This window comes from Pelodiscus sinensis, chromosome 2 (genome assembly GCF_052426305.1).
Source record: "Pelodiscus sinensis isolate ZL-2025 chromosome 2, ASM5242630v1, whole genome shotgun sequence".
Lineage (NCBI taxonomy): Eukaryota > Metazoa > Chordata > Testudines > Trionychidae > Pelodiscus > Pelodiscus sinensis.
The window spans coordinates 41,904,153-41,921,860 of record NC_143053.1 but is presented as its reverse complement, the minus strand read 5'-3'; the positions used below and the strand labels follow the sequence as shown (position 1 = coordinate 41,921,860).

The 17,708-nt window shown below is 42.3% G+C and overlaps 1 protein-coding gene across 1 annotated transcript in view; it reads left to right on the top strand.

The window, feature by feature from the left end:
- LOC102445849 (neural-cadherin-like) overlaps window positions 1-17,708 on the top strand; it is a 106,062-nt gene that overhangs the window by 70,564 nt on the left and 17,790 nt on the right. Inside the window, exons 17-27 of the mRNA XM_075920359.2 lie at window positions 978-1,261; window positions 2,918-4,535; window positions 6,671-6,764; window positions 8,904-9,088; window positions 9,690-9,922; window positions 12,106-12,383; window positions 15,466-15,680; window positions 16,073-16,204; window positions 16,928-17,051; window positions 17,176-17,299; window positions 17,384-17,564. Coding sequence (XP_075776474.2) covers window positions 978-1,261; window positions 2,918-4,535; window positions 6,671-6,764; window positions 8,904-9,088; window positions 9,690-9,922; window positions 12,106-12,383; window positions 15,466-15,680; window positions 16,073-16,204; window positions 16,928-17,051; window positions 17,176-17,299; window positions 17,384-17,564 — 3,468 coding nt within the window. The remainder of the gene's footprint in view (window positions 1-977; window positions 1,262-2,917; window positions 4,536-6,670; window positions 6,765-8,903; window positions 9,089-9,689; window positions 9,923-12,105; window positions 12,384-15,465; window positions 15,681-16,072; window positions 16,205-16,927; window positions 17,052-17,175; window positions 17,300-17,383; window positions 17,565-17,708) is intronic.

Below are 17,708 nucleotides of genomic sequence, written 5' to 3'. Positions count from 1 at the left end.
ATATGACATTTGATAATAAATTAAAAGGCTGAAAATGTTTCCTCCTCTCTACTAAGAACTTGTATATTCTGCATGGAAAATGACTGTTTGTCCCTGTGCTAAGTGGAGTGAACTTGATTTGAACATTCAAAACAGCTTCAACATATCTAGCATTGTGTCACATTTCTTCCATTCTTTCCTTGTCAAAGAACAATAGCTTATCACTTTTCCATATTTCCAAACTTTTTTCAGCAACGCAAAAGAAAATAACTAGGATCGTATAGATGGAATGTATTTTGAAAACAAATGTTCTTCTGAAACCTTGCTGTTTTGAGATTTTGGCCACACCTGTTGATAAAAATGAAAGTGAGTGTGTAGTAACAACAGATGTTTGGCTTTAACATTAGGGAAAAAACTATTAAACAAAATTAGCTTCTACTGTTTAATACATTCTTTTTAGCATCAGCAAATGAATGCACATTGGATGCATAGATCTAAAATTAAAAAGCAAAATGGCACAAAAGAATTGCCTAACTTCTTGCAAACTATACTTGCATAAAACAAAAAGCAAGACCCTTCACTATTTACGTGGATACGGAGCCAATAGTGAGTTCTGCATCAGGAGAGATCTATGCCATAATGATCAATGACTCAATGTCTGGTTGGCAGTTGATTTCAAGTGGAGTGCCCCAAAGATCGGTTCCGGGGCCGGTTTTGTTCAACAACAGCAGACTTACAAACACAGAACTCTACAGTTATTTGTTTCAATATCTTTGTCTAATATACATTCTTACACATACATATTTCTGAGTATAGTTACTTTCTTGTTAAGGCCAGTACAAGAGCTTGTCTCTTGAAAAGATTGACCTATAGTGTCCAAGGCAAATTGTGCATCCCGTGAATAAATGCAGCAACTTTACTGCATGCTTTGAGAAGTATCATATGGCATGCATGGAATTCTATACTAGCAGCAAGGAAATTTTTTCTGTGTCATACAGGTGCAAATGCCAAACTAAGGTATCAGATTATATCAGGGAATGCGAAAGGAGCTTTTGATGTTGAACCCGAAGTGGGAACCATCTTCATTACTCAGTGTCTGGACTATGAACAAGAGCAGCATTATGAGCTCCGGCTTGTAGCCTCTGATGGAAAGTGGGAGAATCACACACTCATCACCATCAATATAATCAATAAGAATGATGAAGCTCCAGTATTCACTAACCATGAGTACCATGACAGTGTCTTGGAGGAACTTACAGATCTGCCTGTTGTGGTTCTAAAGGTAAACCATTTGCATGTAGCAGAGAGGCAACTTACATTTTTATTCAGCTTGAACATACATGAGTTACTGAGAGCCAGAGCTCATCAGATGAGGGCAAACTCTGACACATGGAGTCTGTAGGAGTCTGCTGTCCTGTTTTCCATGTTTTCCAGCAATCCACACTCTTTCTATAGACTATATTAAACAAGAATATGTCCTGGTTGGAATTGAGTGATAAACTTAGTTACTGGGCAGTATAAACATAAACAAACCTACCGACCTATGGTAAGAAAAGTGGAAAGGGAAGACAGACTTGTGATTGAGACATGGGACTGAAAATCAGAGCTCTTATCAACTGTGACAGACTTCCATTGTGACCTTAAGTAAATCACTTATTCTGTTGCTGCATTCAGGCTATGTCTAGATTGCAAGCTTCTTTCGGAATAAGCTTTTCTGTAAGAGATCTTCCAGAAAAGCTTATTTCGAAAGAGAGTGTCCACACATGCCTTTTTCCGAATAAGCTTTTTTGGAAAAAGCCTTCTTCCTCATAGAAAGAGGTTTACCGCCCTCAGAAAACCCTCTCCATTATTTCAGTTTTTTTGTTGAAAAAACACAATTGCAGTGTGGACGCAAGTATTGTTTTTCTGGAATAACGGCCATTATTCTGGAAAAACGCTGCAGCGTAAACATACCCTCATTTTCACATCTGTGAAATGGGGGTGCAAACCTACTTAATTGGGGAGTTGAGGCTTAATTCATCAATATTAGTAAAGTTCTTTGAAATGTATATATATGGAGACAGTTTAGAAATGCCATGGGTATAGATGATGATTTCCTCATCTGAAGAGTGTAAGGAACATAAGACCCAAACTCTGTCCAGTTTCTAAACCCTCCTGTCTGCTCCTATAGACCATTATCTATTTACTTCCCTAGCTCAGCTGTCACTGGATCTCACTGCAAATACTTGTTCAACTGATCTATTACCACTATTTCTACCTTGCTTTCCCACACATTTTTTTCCTGCATCTCAAATGCACTATTACACCGAATGCATTAGTCTCCTTAGACACAATCAGCTTATGTCTCCAGACCATCTATAACCTTCACAGAAAGACCTAAATGGCTCAGGCCAATTGATGTTTGCTCTTCTTTAAGGCAGTGTCTAGACTACACCTCTCTATCAACAGAGAGATGTAGATTATGCACGTCAAAATTGCTAATGAAGCAGGGATTTAAATGTCCCGTGTTTCGTTAACATAAACATAGCCGCCGCTTTTTTTTAAACGGAGCGTTTTCGAAAAAAGGCAGTCTAGACGCAGATCTGTCGAAAATAAACCCTTTTTCGACAGATCCTGTAAACCTCATTTTTTGAGGAATACAGGATCTGTTGAAAAAGGGTTTATTTTCGACAGATCCGCATTTAGACTGCCGTTTTTTTCAAAAAAGCTCCATTTCGGAAAAAAGCGGCAGCCATGTTTATGCTAATGAAATGTGGGATATTTAAATCCCTGCTTCATTAGCAATTTCGACGTGCTTGATTTGCATCCCTCTGTCGACAGGGGGATGCAGTCTAGACGTAGCCTAATAGGACTCCATAAGACTGCAGCTTGGTTGCAGTAGAAGTAGAATGAATTTCCAGTTCTGTGTGTGTCTCACCTCTCCTGTGGTTTGTTCTAGGTTTCTGCAACTGACCCTGATCAAGAAACTGACCGAAGTGCCCTTCGCTACTCTTTACATGGACACGGGGCCAATAGTGAGTTCTGCATCAATGAGTACACAGGAGAGATCTATGCAAACCAAAAGCTAGACCGTGAAAAGCAATCCATATGGCGCTTTCTCGTCCTTGCTACAGATGAAAATGGAGAGGGATTGACTGGTTTTGCAGATGTAATCATAGAGGTCAAAGATGTGAATGACAACCCACCTCTTTTCCTTTGCATGTCAGAGGGCTGCTTCATGGGGCATGTTCCTGAAGAGTCCCCAGCAGACACCACTGTAATGGAAATGAATGCAGTAGACCTTGATGACCCCAATGCGGGGACAAATGCAGTAATAACCTATAGAATTATTCAAAATGTCCAAAATGAAATCAATCTCAATTTGTTTTCAATTGACCCAGTTACTGGCACCATCTCTACTGTGCTTAGATCCTTGGACCGGGAGAAGGAAGATAAGTATCTGGTGGTGATTGAAGGAAAGGATGGAGGCGGACTCACTGGGACAGGCACCGCTACCATTTTGGTGTCAGATATAAATGACCATGCTCCAGTCTTTACACGGAAGATGTATGTGGCTTTTGTCTCTGAAAATGCAGGAATCAACACTGAGATCACAATGGTATCTGCTACGGACAGAGACGAAGGAGAAAACGCGGTGGTGACTTTCAGCATTGTTGATGGAGATGATGATCGTAAATTCTCCATAGAGACAGATAAAATCAACAAACGTGGAGCTATTCGGTTGCAGAAACAACTAGACTTCGAGAAGCCTCACGAGAGAGTGTTTAACCTGACAGTAAAAGCTGAAGACACTGATTTCTTTAGCATTGCTCACTGTGTTGTCTATGTGGAGGATTCCAATGACCATGCCCCTGTGTTTTATCCCCCATTCTATGAAGTGCCAGCTCTGGCTGAGGACGTGCCTCTCGGTACTAAAGTTGTCCAAGTCTCAGCTGTTGATCTAGATTCTGGGCTGAATGGAAAGTTTTCTTATCATCTGATAAATAAGTCTGATCCAGGTGGACAGTTCTCTGTGGGAAATGATGGTTGGGTAGAAGTTGTAGGGTTGCTGGACCATGAGGCTGTGACGCAGCATCACCTTGTGGTCATTGCTACTGATATGGGACAACCTCAACTCACTGGCAGTGCCACTGTTCTTGTGACTTTGCAGGACGTAAATGATAATGGGCCTGAGTTTGAGGCTCAATATAACCCAGTCATCTGGGAGAACGCTGCTTCGCCGCAAATAGTCCAAATGAACGCGACCTCTACTTTGTTATACGCTAGAGACAGGGACACTGCAGCTAATGGAGCGCCTTTCTCCTTTCACTTACTCAGCAGCTTTGACAGCGTAGCTTACTTTAACTTGCAGGATTTCTGCAACGGAAGTGCACTCCTCACTGCACTGCATACCTTTGACAGAGAGGTGCACAAGGTGTTTCACCTGCCTGTTCTGATAACTGACAGTGGGACTCCTCCGATGAGCTCAACCAACACATTGACTGTCAATATTGGGGACCAAAATGATCATCCTCATTCTGCTGGGTATATGGAATGTCTCATCTACTGCTATAATGGTAATTGATTTGGAGCTTATTTCACTGGGCTATACTCAGGCCATGAGCAACAGGGGTGAGATTCAGAGGTATCTGTCCCATTCCACAAGCACTACTTTCCATGATAAATTGATATTTCAGAGAGAATGAAACACTGACAAAAGGTTGATTAGAACTGAAACTTGGTGTGTAAAGTCTGGTCCCTGGCGATGGAGGCAGCTGGTGTGTAGAGGAGATTGAATTTGGGACCAAAGTAGGGTAATTGGCTTCTATATTTTGTGCACATCTATAAAATGTGAGTGAATGGTTTTCAGATGCTATTTTGTTTCCCTTTAATAACAAAATAGCTTGGCTTATTTTTATATTTATGTTGTTCATTTAATAATGTTGTTGAGGGCTGTGATTTGGATTCAAGTCTGACTACCCTAAGAGTAGTTAAACTAGAAATTAGAGGTTAAACAAATCAGGCATATTGTCTGGTTAATGTTTTAAAAATGAACTTGAGTATGAACCACCTGCACTCTCTGAAAAGCTAATGCAGGACTTAAACAGCCCAGAAATAGAAAGGGGGGAAGATCTTCCATAGCTGCTGCTTTCTGTGCCTTCCCCTAACTCATTGTAACCATTATGAGGCAGGACATCTTCCCTGGCCCTCAACTCCCTAATCTCCTGAAACGTCCACTGTCCTTTATATAAGCCCCAAAACATAGTAAAGAGTGAATGGTTATGTTGTGCCTGTGGCGCTTGCATCTGTGTGGTGTCAAACTACTACTCCCTATCCTCAGATCCAATCTTGTGCCCTCTGGTCATGTGGCATCCCCTCTAACTGGTGTCCCTGATCAGGAGGAATTTAACCTCACTCTCTAGGTAGAGGTATAGAGCTGACATGAGAACATGTTAGGAGATGTTTTTTATATATATATATATATATATATATATATAAAGAGAGAGAGAGAGAGAGAGAGAGAGAGAGAGAGAGACAGCTCCACTATATTGAATGACTATTATACTTGACGTGTGCTTGTTATAAAGTTTAGTTTGATGTACAGAGTGAAATTTTATGTGGCTGCTAATTACACACAAGGCCTTGGATGTTGTTGGCAATCCCCAAGGGTCTGTTCTTGGACTTCAGTGATGGAATATTGGATTCCTCAGACTTAGTTAGACTCCATTTCACTGTACTTCACAAGATGAACTGGTCTGTTTTTATCATCACCTCTGAATTTAATTTTTGTTGTTGTTGCAAGTCCGTTTAAATTTTAAAAAAAAGTACTTATACTGAGGTTCTGACACATGATAAATGAGGAAGGCTTTGCATTTCATGTTTCCTGTTACAGTCAGGTACCACAGGGGTTTAACATTAGTAAATAATATTATGTCCTATATGTTGGCTATTGCAAATATATTTATCAAATAATTACTGTCACAGTTGCAGGGCTAGCTGCTGAACCTCTGGCTTTAAGTCTTTTCCTATTTCAGGGTGCAATTTACAGTGCTCCCACTCTTAGAGTGGGGTACAATAACTTGTGTATCCACCATTCTTCTCTCCCAAGTCCAATTAAGTTCAGATTCCTGTGGCTTTTCCTTTGAGAGCCTGCAACAGGGGTATTTAGCAACAGAAGAGCTTTCCTCAAGCACAAGTATTACCGCTAATAACGCTTTAAGAGAAACAAGATTTTAAAAACAGTCTACATGGCTCTTTGTCTTACCGCCCCCACATGACAATCTACACAGGGCTAACTTCTTCACCAAGGTTCTGTGTCTCAATCAATGCCCCATTCTTGAGTGTCCTTTTTAATCCAGCATGAAATCTTTTAAACTTCTGTGTTCACAGGCCTTTCCCTGTTCTGGTCCAGGCTGTCTGGAGACAGGCAGAGTCATCAAAGCAAATTGCTGGATTTTCTTGAGATATTCCTTTCTTTCCTGCCTGTTTTTCCAGCCTCCTGCTGAGTTCAACCAACATCCTCATACAGAAAACACCGCAATAACCAGACTAACATAGAGTATTCATAAATATTACAGATCTGCCTTTAATCCATCCCAAATATTTATATAGAGATTTGAGTTAAGAAAATATTATAATTGCATGTTTGTTAATATATGTGTGTATAAGTGTCAGGTTCTTTTTAGTTATGTCATTCATATATTTATTATAGGTGTCTTGCCCACAACTGTACTGGGCCAGGTTCATGCACCAGATAACGATGACTGGGATCACAAGACCTATCAATTTGAAGGGAAAGTATCAAGGTATTTGAAAAAGAAAATGATGACCTGACAAAACAATTGAAAATCTTTAAAAAAATGTAAATAGAAAATATTTAAACTTTCTCTGAGAATCACCTGCCAAAGTATATTTATGTGACCTCTAATTTGTGTGCACACCATAAGAAAACCCCTTTCCTATCTCAGAAGTCACATTATATTCAGTCATGTTAGCAGCTCCAGTTTGCTCCTAGGCCAGCATTTTCTGAGATGAAAAGCTCATCCCCTGACAAGTAGTGCCTTTAGTCACTCCACGGAACTAGAAGGCGTGCTAGCCAATTAAGAAATTGCGTAATATATATATATATATATATATATATTTAGAGGTGAGTTGCGATTCCTTCATGCTTTTTTGGAAAGGCTGCAGCATGGGATTTTGGTGATGGAAAAGGGGGAAAATATAATAATTTCAGGGGTAATTAAATATTGCCAGAATTGGTGGTACAGCTGCTGGAAGAAGATGTTGGGACATTTCATTAGCAGTGGTTGTCTTTGGCACTTGTGACTGCTTAGGCTCCCACTCTGTCTAGGGCCCTGTACTATGCACAGATACATCACAAACCAGCTGGAATTCCATCCCAAAGTCCCTGCGTACAGTCCTATCCTTTGCCAGTCCAGTGAGGCCACAGTGGAGATGCATTGTCCTAACTTTCTTGGAGTAGTGGAGTTTTGGTGCCCCCACTTAGTTTTTGAGATCTTGTCTACACAGGGTGTTTTTGCTTGTGTGTAGCTAGATTAGTGCAACCACTGTCCATGCAGAACAGAAGTGACTTGTAACAGTGCAACTTTGCTTTTGTGGCAGAGGGGAGCTTCACCTTTGCAAGTCACCGTTTTTATAGCCCTGCATCTATACTAGGGGTTTGCACACGTAGAGCTATATCTGGTGACATAGTGCAAAGTCCTCAGTGCAGAGGAGGCCTTTCATCCACATAGGCAGGTAAACAGGGGAAGGTCAGTTATTTGAAGGTGGGCACCACAACTGAGGGTGGCAGTCTGCAGGAAGCTAGGAGGTAGCATAAGCATTTTGCTTATTTAAATTGCAATGAAGCTGCTGCAAAATCCAAACATCTGACTACAGAATTTAGATTGACTTTGCTATAGAATATGCAGATCTTTGGCTATGGTCTTGTCTACAGCTATGTATGGCGGGGTGGAGAAACTTTTTGGCCCAAGGGCCACATCAAGGTATGGAAATTAAAGGAGGGCCATGAATGCTCCCAAAATTAGGATTGGGCTATGGTGGGATGGGTTGAAGGAGGGAGGGCAGGCTCTGGAATCGAGCTTGGGGTGGGGGGAAGGAACATAGGAGGATGTTTGAGACTGGGGACAACAAGGGGTTCAGCTGGTAGGAGGGTGCTCAGGGCTGGGGTAGGGGATTGTGGGGATTCAGCTGCAGGCCCCAGACTCTGCTTACCTCCACAAGCAGCACCTGGAAGCAGTGGCATGTCCCCCTTCTGGCCAGCTCCTATGTGGAGACGCAACCAAGAGGCTTTGTGTGCTGCACCTCTGTTGGTAGCACCCCTTCAGCTCCCACCGGCTGCAGTTCCCTGCCAATGGGAACTGTGGGGGAAATGCTTGGGGCAGGGACAGTGCATGGCATCCTCTGGCTGCCCTACACATAGGAGCCAGACCAGGGCACATGCTGCTGCTTCCAGAGCCTCACAGAGACAGGCAAGCCCCAGCCCTCACTCCCAGCGGGAGCTGGAGGGCTGGATTAAAATGACTGATGGGCCCAATATGGCCTCCAGGCCATAGTTTGCATTACAGGCTCAATTTTGACTGTCTGAGCTGTGTTTAGACTAGGGATGTGACAGTATAAATGTGTATATGGTTAGCTCATAAGCCTGGGCTCATGGGTTAACCATCATGGTTTCATGCAACACCACCCCATGGTGCTGCCTCTAATACAGAGGCAGAAGCATGGGGGCTGGGGGGGTGGTGCTCGTGGGGAACCAGCTTTTAAGGATTCCTACTCTGGCTCCTTGATCTCCCTTCACCAGAGGGGAGGAGAGATCTGCTGTGCTTGTTAGCTTTACACTAGGGGAATTCTCCACAAAATCTGGTCATACAGATTAGAATAGATCTTATTCTTTGCCTTTTCCTTTCTCGTAATTTCTGTTACAGGTTTCTTATTCTCAATGCAAACTCAGGGTTGCTAATTATTAAAGAAGGTATTCCAATGGGAACTTACAATGCCAGAGTGAAAGTTACTGATGGTATCTGGCCAGATGTGATCTCGACAGTAAAAGTAGTTGTGAAGGAAATCAAAGACTCTGCCATCCGTAATGCTGGGTCAATACGAATAAAAGGTGAAATCATGTATTTTTGTTTCTACAGTATTTCAGCTCTGAAATCTGCCATCTTTATATTAGTGTTGTGTAAGTTTGAATTCTTATTAGTGTCCTTTTAATTATAAGATTATCTATATTGGATACTCTTACTATATGTAATTACATATCTGGAAAATGTACACATACACTGCTTTTTGTTTTCCTTTTCCACTGATACATAAAGGAAGTCAGAGGACACTGTAATAAGTGTTATTTTTGTTTTATCCTAGAATGTAAGATACAAGAGTTCCACACTACTAACACAACCACTTATTTATATTGCAAATAGAATTTGAACATTTTTGGTAATTAAAATAAAATAAAATCCTTCTAAAGATATTTCTGATTTAAAGATAAATTAAATAAATGTAATGACTGAATAAATGAACCCTGCAGTAGTGCAAACCGTCGAGCAGAAACCAGTATGAAAAAATTTAGAGCCCTAATATGAAAAGTCAGTGCTGCAAGAATGGAATCAGATATGCAAACTTAACTATTTTGGTCCCCCTAAAATTGAATATCATATGATTCTCCTCAATCTCAAAGATAAGTATGGTGTTTTAATTTTTTTTTGTTACAGATATCACTGCAGAGGATTTTATATCTCAATCTGCTGAGAGAGAAAGCAAATACAACCAGATGAAGAAACTACTTTCAGAAATTATACCTGCTCAGTTTGAAAATGTCCACATTTTCAGTGTCTTAAATGTCCTAGATCAAACTCAAGGGATTGATGTTTGGTTTGCAGTTTCTGGACCACCATATTATAAAGCAGAAAAACTTAACGGCAATGTAGCAATGTCCAAAGCACAGGTATGTGGATTTAACTCATTGAGTTAATTAAAATCTTGTACCAGTAATTTAGTGAAATGTTTGCACTGAATCACTGATTTTTTTTTTTTTTTTAGAGAGAGAGAGAGAGAATGATTGTATATTATAATATTTTTTCAGTTTGGTCAGACTTTTGATATAGGTGCTTCAATTTCAGACCCATGATACATATTTTCAGAATCCAAGACTTTGATGGGAACTGAGAGTGTTCAGTACCTCTGAACATCAAGCCACTCATTTAGTTATGTGACTTTGGGCACCCAAATTTGAAAATTTTGCCCTTGGAATCCTGTACTTCCTTTAGGAGTATGTCTTTCAGAACATGTGTCTTCTACAGAGACTATGAAATCCTCCATAAGTAATGCATATGATTATTTTTTGTGCACACAGTTCTTGAAGTTTTAGGTTTATTTCCTTGACCCATGTATTGAAATGTTCTGAAACTAGAACTTGCATCTTTTGACTGAGCAATTTTGTATTTTTCTACAGTAAGAAACCAGTGATAAAATAAACTTTTCCCTTCAGAGAAAAATGTGAGCTGAAAATTAAACACCCCTGCAATATAAAGTATAAGAAGTGATTTCATAAGTTGGGAGGGCACACTTGATCAATGCAGTGTGTACTGGAACCTCTTGCCCTCAGGATCCTGGCTATTTACACAATTTACTGTCATTGCCATTTACAACTACTTGATCTGGGATATTTGGGAGCTTTGTTATCAAGCAGAAATAAAATTACTCTGCTGAAAAAATATTGGGCAGTTCTTTGCAAGTGATTTATTAAATTCTCAGTCACTTCAAGATAAAACCAATTCAGTAAGGACGTAGAAGTCTGAATGGATATTGTGAAGGAGCTACCTTTCCATGGCTAGCATTGGGACCTGTAGTAAGGATGTTAAAGACTAGTCGACTATCCGATAAGCATTTGCTTATCGGATAGTCTTTTGACTAGTTAACTAGTCAATAGGCACTTCCGCATTCGTCCTTTGAAATGTACAAGAGCCCCCGAGCTCTTGTACATTTCAAAGGAGGAATGTGGAACTCTGAATATAGCCCGGGGCCAGCAGGAAGTCTTGCTGACTCCAGGCTGCATGCGGGTGCCTTCTTTGAAATGCACAAGAGCCCCAGCGGACTCCCCAGCTGACCCCTGGCTCCTCGCATCTGCCCCCTTGAATCCGCGGATCAGTGGTTCGGTGGCTATCCCTTTAAACCATGTATCTGCGAGATTTAAAGGAGAAGCTGCCTGGAGCCCAGGGTCAGCTGGGGACTCTCCAGCTGATCCTAGATTCTGGGGAAATTCTGTGGGAGCCCGGGATCAGCTGCGGAGTTTCCAGCTGATCCTGAGCTTCTCAAGGTATTTCCTGGGAACCCCCAGATGACCTTGGGTTCCCGGGAAATACCACTGGGACTTCCTGCTGGCCTCGGCTGTACGTGGAGTTCCTCATTCCTCCTTTGAAATGTACAAGAGCCCCAGTGGAAGTTCTTCAAAGAGTTCCTCCAAGGAGGAATGCGGAAGTGCCTATCAACTAGTCGATGGAAATTCCATCGACTAGTCAATTAACCACATTTTAACATCCTTAATCTGTAGGCAGGTTAATGGCACATGGACACTCAGACTGCTAGGGTATGTCTAGACTGCATCCCTCTGTTGGCAGAGGGATGCAGATTAGGCAGGTCGACATTGCAAATGAAGCAGGGATTTAAATATCCCATGCCTAATTTGCATAAACATGGCTGCCACGTTTTGCCGACTCAGCACTTTGTTGGCAAAAAAGTGGCAGTCTAGAGGGGGATCTGTCGAGAAAGAAAGCCTTTTTTGACAGATCCTGTAAACCTCCTTGCAGGCTTTCTTTCTCAACAGAGCCCCCTCTAGACTGCCACTTTTTGCAGACAAAGTGCCGAGTCTGCAAAACGTGGCTGCCATTTTTATGCAAATTAGGCACGGGATATTTAAATCCCTGCCTCATTTGCAATGTCGACCTGCCTAATCTGCATTCCTCTGCCAACAGAGGGATGCAGTCTAGACATACCCCTACTGCTCAGTCTCCATCTAGTCTGTGGAGATAAAAGATTTTGGCTGCTCAGGGCTGTGATTCTGACTGTCTTGAATACCTAAGGTTCTTCCCATTGGACAAGGCAGATTAAAAAAATAAGTTTCTTCTCCAGCTGGAAATCATCTTGGATAGAAGCATCACCCAGATTGGCATAGACGAGTGTGCAACTGTGAACTGCACACATAGCACGGGATGTGTCAGCAAGTACAATTACAGTCATGTTCCCACAATAACTACTGCTGGAAGTGTCTCACTGGCATCTGTGACAGTCCTAAGTAGTGCTCAGTGCACCTGTGCAGCTAGAGAAAGCCAGCATCTCCTCTGTTCCTCATACCGGACAAACCCCTGTCTCAATGGTGGCACATGTATAGACACTGACTTGGGCTACAGGTTAGTAAAACTTTTCATGGTACTCAGTAGCTCTTCTAACTCAAAATGTCCAAGGGAGGGGAGGGCTCAGAAAAGCAAATCAACATTCGTCACTTCTCAAAAGGCAGATCTGACTGCGTATTCTTGAAGCTGGTCTTTCAAACAGATTTCTTACTTTGCTGATGGCTACTTATGATCATTATAATTCTCAAAAGGCTGAAAACAGGCAGATGCACTGGCCTCCCTTGATGTGGCAGTATGGGAAGCTCATGTTTGTGCAATCTAGATACCTTTTATTAGTCACTTTAACCGGTATCTCAGCATGTCACTTACAGACCCGTCCCATGGGCCCAAATTCCCCACTTCCATACTTAAAAAAGAGAGAGAGACTAGTCTTTAATCCTCAGCATATTGTCAAATATGAGGTAAGAGTAATACACTCATATATCTTAAGCCCAAAGTGTGTGTGCAGATTTATATCACTCCCACACTTACACTTAGCCATCTCTACAATGAGAAAGACGGCATCAACCTCCCCATAGTTCTTGCACAGGAGGTGATAGTGCAAATCAAGGTATGTAACTGAACCTGCAGAAGCCTTGTCCATGTAAAGCCCACATCCAATTCCAATATGCTCTTCGGGCTTGTTACAGTGGAGCATAGTCTTTTCGCAGCTTCCTGTCATTATCATTCACTCACATCTGAGACTTGGATGAGGGGTAGATAGTTTTCCCTGTCGTTTCCTTTGGTGTCGTCTGTAGGGTTTGCCCCCCTTTTGCTTCAGATGTTGTAGCGCAGGGGTGGGCAATAATTTTTGACGGGGGGGGGTCACTCCCAAGATTTTGGAAAATGGTTGAGAGCCATACTTCTCTATGATATTAATGGAGGAGATGCAGGGTCTGGGATGGAGGTTAGGTGCAGAAGGAAGCTTGGGGTAAGGGACTGGGGCGCAGGAGGGAGACTGGAGTCTGGAAGGGAGTTTGGGTAAAGGAGGCGGTTGGGACCTAGGGCAGGGGACTGGACTACAGGGGTTTGGGATGTGACCTACTGTAGGAGGGGATTGTGATCTGGGGCAGGAGATTGGGGTGCCAGATTTGGGAGGGGGTATGTTTGGGTATTGAGGGGGGGGGCAGTAAAGAGTTGGGGCAGGAAAGGGCAGTCCTGGGGCTGTTGCTACACTTCAAAGGCGGAGGCGTCCTTATCAACTAATCGAATTATCAATGCAAATTGCATCGACTATTCCAGGGGTTCCCAAAGTTTTTGACACGAAGACCAGTAAATCCATTCACGAGCTTTTGGAGGACCGGTAACTTTCATTTGCATATTTGCATATTCATTAAGCAAATGATGAATATGCAAATAAGTTGTTTCTGGTCCTCCTAAAGCCCCCAGTGCCAGCTTTAGCAAAGCTTTTGATACGGTCAGCCACAATATTCTTGCCAGCAAGTTAAGGGAATATGGATTGGATTAAGATGGATAGAAAGCTGGCTAGACCAGGGTTTCCCAAACTTTTTACTTTTACTTGGAACCTGTTTTTTTTTTCAGTACAGTTTTTTGCAGCCCAAAAATATAAACGCATATTAAAAAAAGAATGAAAAATGAATAAATTTTCACTGTTTCACCCGGCTACATCTTCTGTCCAGCCCGGGCCAGAGCTTGGGGGACCTGGCACCACATGGACACTCCGGGAGGAGGGAGCAGTAGCTGATTGTGGGTAGGATATCTGGCTAGGAGGGAGAGTGCATGGAGGGGACTTGGATAGGAGTTGGACCTCCCTGGTCTGGCAGGAGTTGGACCTGACTGGTCCCAGATGAGGGATTTTTTTGGACCAGGGGAGGTCATTTCATGGCTCCTGGTTCCCCCCACACCCCACTAGGCTTCTTTGCACCTCCCTCCCTTGCAACCCAACTGAGGTGCCCATCCCGCTGGTTCCCTGAATCTCCCCCAACACTATCCCCCACAAGCCAAGGGAGTGCAGCACCAGTTCCCTGCAGCCCTTCACAGCCCAGCTGAGCTGCCCATCTGTTCCCTATGCCTTCCCTCATCCTCCTCAGCCCAGTTGAGCCCCACACTGGTTCCCTGCATGCCTCCCCCACAGCACAGCTGAGCCCTGTTTCCCTGCCCCTCTCCCCAATCCCCGCAGAACTGCTGAGCCCAGCTCTGATTTCCTGTCCCTCCCGCCCCTTGTGTCTAGCCCCGGGTTCCCAGCACTTCCCTCCTTCTGCAGCCAAATTGAACTCTGAGCTCTGCACCTTCCCCCCACCTCGCCGCCCAGCCCAGCTCAGCCCAGTACTCCACACCTCCCCACTCCCATAGACCAGCCCAGACCAACACCTCGCACCTCCCCACTGCCAGCTTTGTCCACATATTCACTCTGCTGATACCATTATTGGACCTAACCAATTCAGTTATAAGATCAAGAACACATATTCCTGTGCATCCAGAAATATAATTTATGCCATCATGTACCGACAGTGTCCGTCTGCTATGTACATTGGACAAACGTCTCAGACACTTCGCCAAAGAATCAATGCCCACAAAACAGATATTAGGATCACAAAGAAAAAAGTTTCTTGCCATTTCAACCAGAAGGGGCATTGTCTCAATGACTTGATTACCTGCATCCTGCTTCAAAGACATTTTAACACCAGACTTGAAAGAGAATCCTCTGAACTGTCATTCATGCTTAAATTTGACACTTTACACCTAGGTTTTAATAAAGACACTAATTACCTTACTCATTACAAAGATAGCTTCCCCAATTATCACCTCTAATATCATTAGCTCATAGACATTTACCTCTCCCCCTCATCCCCCCTCTGTTCTGAAATTGGATTTGTCCTTTTCATATGTTTTCACTTTTTTTGGTCATGCCAATTTTCTTCCACAATTTGATCTGAGGAAGTGGGTCTGGCCCTACATAGTCCTGTTTTTTGTTTCAGATAGACTAGACTATCACAGCTACATTTCTATTACTATCCTAATCATTAGTGTGAGTTAGTATGGTTTGTGTTGTATTTTCAGGGTTATTTCCCTAATGATTTATATTCTGAGTGTTCAGCATAGAATAAAAACAGATTCAAGTTTTTCTTTGCTCTTATAGCTGTAAATGCCCTGCAACTTTTGATGGGCCTGAGTGCCAGCAAACAAAACGTACCTTCAGAGGGCATGGATACGCCTGGTTCCCTCCTGTCAAGCCTTGCTTTGAGAGCCGTATCTCCTTGGAGTTTATTACTGAAGTGGCTGATGGACTTCTGTTGTACAATGGACCTGTAGCACGCATTCATCCCGGAGAAGTGGAAGACTTCATTGCTTTAGGTTCAAAACTTGAACGGATTCATTTTCTGAGTGTGTGCATGTGTATGCAACTCCGTTTCTGTGTACTGTCTTGTATTTTCTGTGTCTCTTAAAAAAGAAAAAAAAGCATTACATTTTTTTCTTGGCAAACAAGCAGAGTTCCAAACAAAGTACCAGCACTTCCGATTCACTTTATGTACTGTTATTCCTTGCCCTGCAAGCTATGGTGATATTCATACTAGAGAAAGAGATGCAGTTTAAAGAATCATGATATATTGAGCAGTGTTTATCTGTAAAAAAAACCTCCTTAAACTGTAATTTAGTTGGTATCTTTTGGTTCACATGAATTTTAATACCTTTATGGTTGACTTTTGGACAGGAGAAGGCTTATTAAATAACTCTTTCTTTTCCAGAACTTTCTGGCAGTGTCCCTTCCCTGACTCTAAGTCATGGCTCTGGGGTACTCTTCCTACAGTTATCTCAGAAAGTTAATGTTGCAGATCGTCATTGGCATAATATAAAAATTATAAGTGATGGAAAGGCAAGTATGAAAACACCCCTGTAAAACCTTTGGTTCATATATCTGGCTGTTGTTTCAAGATAAGATTCCTACTTTTGGTGTCTGACTAATTATTGCTGTATCCCCTACCGTACTCCCAGTGGCCATAGTATCAATAGGAATTACAACTTTCAGTTTTGCCAGGGAGGCAGCATTGTCCACAAGTTATACTACAGCTTTGGGGCAATGCAGTTAATCATATTCCATTCCTGACTTGCTGGAGAGACTTGCAGCAAATTCTTTCATTGCTCAGGGCTAGATTCCGATCCACCAAATTCAGTTACGCCTCTTAGACCGTTTAAAGTGAGGCTAAAGAGGCTAGAGATTGGTTTGAAGAATTTCCTCCATGCAAAGGTAATCTCTGCTGATCTGAAGCTAGTGGAAGTGACTCTACTGCTATGGCAGAGCAAGTGATGCGCTGAGGCCAGTTGGCTGACACTCCTGGATTCTTGATCCAGCCTCTGCTTTTTAATATACTTACAGCTCTGCTTAGGCACAGGAGAGAGTCAAAACTTCTGTGTCTGGCTCTTCATTTATAGAAAAGAAATGCTCGTATGTAATTACCAACCTCTGAAATCTGCTGGTAAAAACTCATTCTTAGGTTAATGCAGTTGTCCTGCATTTTAACTCATAGTTTCATAGGAGGTGTAAAATCTACAATTAAAAATCACTTTGATCTTTAATGTAATATATTTTCCACTCTAGATAGTGCAGCTGATTCTTGACCACTGCGTAAATGTTTCAGTTAAAGAAGACAATGGTGTCCTTAAGGAAACCTCCCAGATGGATATGTCTGCCTGTGAAGTTTCGGAAGAAACACCAGGAAATGAGAGGTAAAATAATAAATAATACAACTACAAAAGAACCAAGAAAGAACAGGAAAAACACCAAATTATTGTTAATCTAGGTTGACTGCTATTCATTCTTTCCCTTTTTCCCCACCTCCAATACTGGCAGGTTCCTCAATGTTCACCAACCCTTACAGCTGGGTGGAGTTAAGAAGGCCTTCCCATACCATAATTCACAGAAGCACTTCAAAGGGTTTGTTGGCTGCATACGGAATGTCATCATTGACAGCAAGGTAAGAGTCTCAGGAAGTTGTTCTCTGGAGGAATCTTTTTTAACTGCAGCTGCCTAACGTAGTTTTTTCCCTATTAATTTTTAGGTCTATGATTTGGAGCACCCTGCAGAATCCTTAAACAGTGCCCCAGGTTGTGCTATGACTGATCAAATGTGTCACAGAGCTGGGGCCCTCTCCTGTGGTATTCATGGCAAGTGTATTGGTGAATGGGGCTATTTTAATTGTAGCTGTTACCCTGGATACGCTGGATCAAAATGTGACAAAGGTACGGCTGGTCTTGGGGAGAAAAGAATCATGGGAATCTTTGGGAATAGGCAGCAGATATACTGTGGTGCCGAATTTGAGTACTTACTAGTAACGGAACTGAGCATTTCAGACACTGGCCCGTGTACACTGGGCTGTGGGAAGG